The sequence below is a fragment of the Pediculus humanus genome, genomic scaffold (genome assembly GCF_000006295.1).
Source record: "Pediculus humanus corporis 1103172107751 genomic scaffold, whole genome shotgun sequence".
In the NCBI taxonomy this organism is placed as follows: Eukaryota; Metazoa; Arthropoda; class Insecta; order Psocodea; family Pediculidae; genus Pediculus; species Pediculus humanus.
This window is the reverse complement of record NW_002987351.1, coordinates 151756-154850: the sequence shown is the minus strand read 5'-3', so window position 1 is coordinate 154850 and position 3095 is coordinate 151756. Positions and strand designations below refer to the sequence as shown.

At 24.7% G+C, this 3095-nt stretch overlaps 2 protein-coding genes across 2 annotated transcripts in view; one reads left to right on the top strand and one right to left on the bottom strand.

Moving 5' to 3' along the window:
• Phum_PHUM344210 (myosin-9, putative) overlaps window positions 1-1459 on the bottom strand; it is a gene marked incomplete at both ends in the record, with an annotated part of 25790 nt that extends 24331 nt beyond the window's left edge. Inside the window, one exon of the mRNA XM_002427730.1 lies at window positions 1103-1459. Within this exon, the coding sequence (XP_002427775.1) occupies window positions 1103-1459 (357 nt within the window). The remainder of the gene's footprint in view (window positions 1-1102) is intronic.
• Window positions 1460-2402: 943 nt separating this feature from the next.
• The window catches only part of Phum_PHUM344100 (uncharacterized protein), a gene marked incomplete at both ends in the record, with an annotated part of 1415 nt that continues 722 nt past the window's right edge, over window positions 2403-3095 (top strand). The window contains one exon of the mRNA XM_002427729.1: window positions 2403-2647. Within this exon, the coding sequence (XP_002427774.1) occupies window positions 2403-2647 (245 nt within the window). The remainder of the gene's footprint in view (window positions 2648-3095) is intronic.

The window sequence follows — 3095 nt, the reverse complement described above, 5'->3', positions numbered from 1 at the left end:
TAATGTAAAATTAGTAATAAGTGTACGACTCGAGTCATCATCCATTACCACAAGATCTTGGTTAGTGTGACGTCGAAAAAAAAAAAATTTTTTTTTTTTTTTTCTGAGTCACATTAGCACATGGTAAAAAAAAAAAAAAAAAAAAAAAATTCACAGACATAAAGCTACGTTATAAACGTCTGGTTTTTTTTTTTTAAGTTGTATACATTGTACAAAATAATATTTTTCAACTTTTTTTTTTTTTTTTTTTTACGCTGAAACTGATTAGTATTAAATTTATATTTTCATCAAACACCCCCAAAAAAAAAATAAATAAATTACCAAAGTGCAAATAACAAATGCTTCAAAAAAAAAAAAGTATTTTTTTTTAAATTAAAAAATTTAAACATCTTTATCGAAATTTCGAAATTAAAATTTGTATGAAAATATAATTACATACATTACATTTTCACAATTCCTCATATTTGTTTTATTTGAAAATGTTTTTTTAACACAAGTTTCCTTGTTAAGTAAATTAGTATCACATTATAATCAACACCTGTTATTGCTTTCATTACAAACCTAATATGTATTTTGGCATTGGATATTTTAGTTTATCGATTGAAATAGTAAATTCATAACAAGTATATAAATACACACACACACACATAAATTTAAACCTTATCTTTAGAATTCAAATTATCAGATTTTAAATTTTTATAAATTACCTTTTATTCGTTTCATGTTACACATGTGAATTTTCATCCCTACTAAATATTCGAAAAATTAATAACTTCAATTATAACATCTGTTATTGCGACAAACCAATATTAAATGAATTTATATAAAAATTTAATTTTTTTGTAAATAAAAAAAATTACAAAAATTGGTTTATAATACAAATTTACATCTGAAAAATAATTTTATTTATTTTTTTAATTTCAAAAATAAAGTAAAGCCTGCATTCTTAAAATCCCTCTTACTCAAGTGCAATTTAAAAAAGAAAAAATTATTAAATACTCAACTGTAATTATACTTTAAGTATTTCGGAGTTTAAGACCTTCAAATATAACATGTATTTCAATAATTAAATCATATTTCTAATAACATACAGCATACTTACATATATAAGACCAGAAAAATATCTATCCTTCAAATTATGCAGAACAGATGCTTCATTTAAACAAGTAAGATCTGCCATATCTTCCACCTTATCGTATTTTGGAGGATTCATTCTTTGGATATCATCTTTAGCAACAAATTGCTTTTTGCCGGTTTCAACTATCTCAACCTCAACTTCATCACCTCGCTCTCCTTTGATTCCGGCAGCCACAAATCCATGAGTTTCGTGAGGGACCCAAACCAAACGTTTTTGGGTCCACTCAGCTTGCGTTGTTGGGTCATTGAAAGTATTCCTATCGACAGACAAAAACTTTAAATCGGGATCTGACCTATCTACTTTTGTATCATCTGCCGCCATTTTGAATTTTTAGGTTTTTTTTAACAAAAATAGAAATTAACAAAGCCGGTGTTCCTTCACTATTACACTCACAAATATGCATTCACTTATCACACATACACTTAGTTTAAAAACATTAAATATATCTTTAAAATAAATCATATGACTTAATTAACTATTTGTATCCATGAACCCGAATATGATCTGAACAACTCCACGACGTGGTGACAGTTGACGCGGAATGCGATGATGGCGACTCCCTATAACCGGCTGGACAAAGACGCCCGCCCAGGAGTCACATGATCAAGTAGTTAGAATAATAGTCGTTAACAGCAGCACTTACCAATACTATGACAAATAAAGGGCAAAAATGGAATATTTTCCTTATTTACTTATTTTCATTAATTTTTCAGTAAAAATTTCTTAAAATCAGAGCTCACCCTAATATTATGTACATTTTTTATTTCCTTGAAAAATCTCTTACTTATTAAGTTTCTTATTAATTAAACTCATATTGTAAAATACTTTTCTTTTTTTACAAGAACAAAAAATTTGTTGATTATTATTTATTTCTTTTTTTATTTCACAGTTATACCTTTTTTGCGCTTTTTTATTTATTTTTATTATAAAATGGCTCCTATATTAGTTACAAATTTTGGAGTTAAATTTTTAAAAATATTAAGGAGAAGCAGGTAAAAACATACGTAATTTTATTTTACAATTGTAAAATATTTTTTGTGCGATAAAAATCATTTTTATTTATTTTACATCATATTGCGAAAGTTTTTTTAATCATTATAAAAAATAGAGCCATGAACTTAAATGGGCACCTAAACTGAAACAATACTAATTTATTTTAAGACACATTAATTAAAATTATTTTAATATTTAATTTACATAATATTATTTTAGGATCTCAAATAATAATTGCCTGCAATTTAGAGCATTTTGTTCGAATAATGAAATGGAGAAACCTGTAAGATACACAACTAGTCAAACAGCAAAAATTGACATTAAGGAAAACCTAGGATTTAATCAAAAAGATGAAAAGGAATTATGGTATAAAAAATATGTAATAGCAATCAGTCTTTCTGCTTTCATGATTTACTTTTTTATAATTCGTGATGAAAATGATATCGATGATTTTATTACAAACAAAGACAACTGTAATAAATACACGACATTATTGCAATTAACTATGAAATTAGAGTATTGTATGAAAAATAATTTACCTACTAAGGCTTTAGAAAGTCAAATTAATGATTTAAAATTAGAATTAGGAATTACTGACAAAAATTAAGTCCTACAATTAAACATTAGAAGAAGCATTTAAAATGCCATTTATACTCCAAAAAAAAATTTTTTTGTCATAATATTGTAAAAATAAATTTGTATTTAATTATTAATATTATTGTAATTAAATTTTATTTTTTCCTTTATTATTTATTTTATTAGTTCCTTTTTTTTAGTATACCATTATGATTAAGTTTTTATGTATTTTGATCAGTAGATATATTAATCGTTAAAATAAAATTTATCTATTGCCACGACAAAATGAGCTTTATGACTATAAGTTAATTTCAGATAGATAATTGTCCGTCAGCTGTAAAATTATTATTACCTTTAAATGGTCTATAAAATAAAATTATTCAGTAAT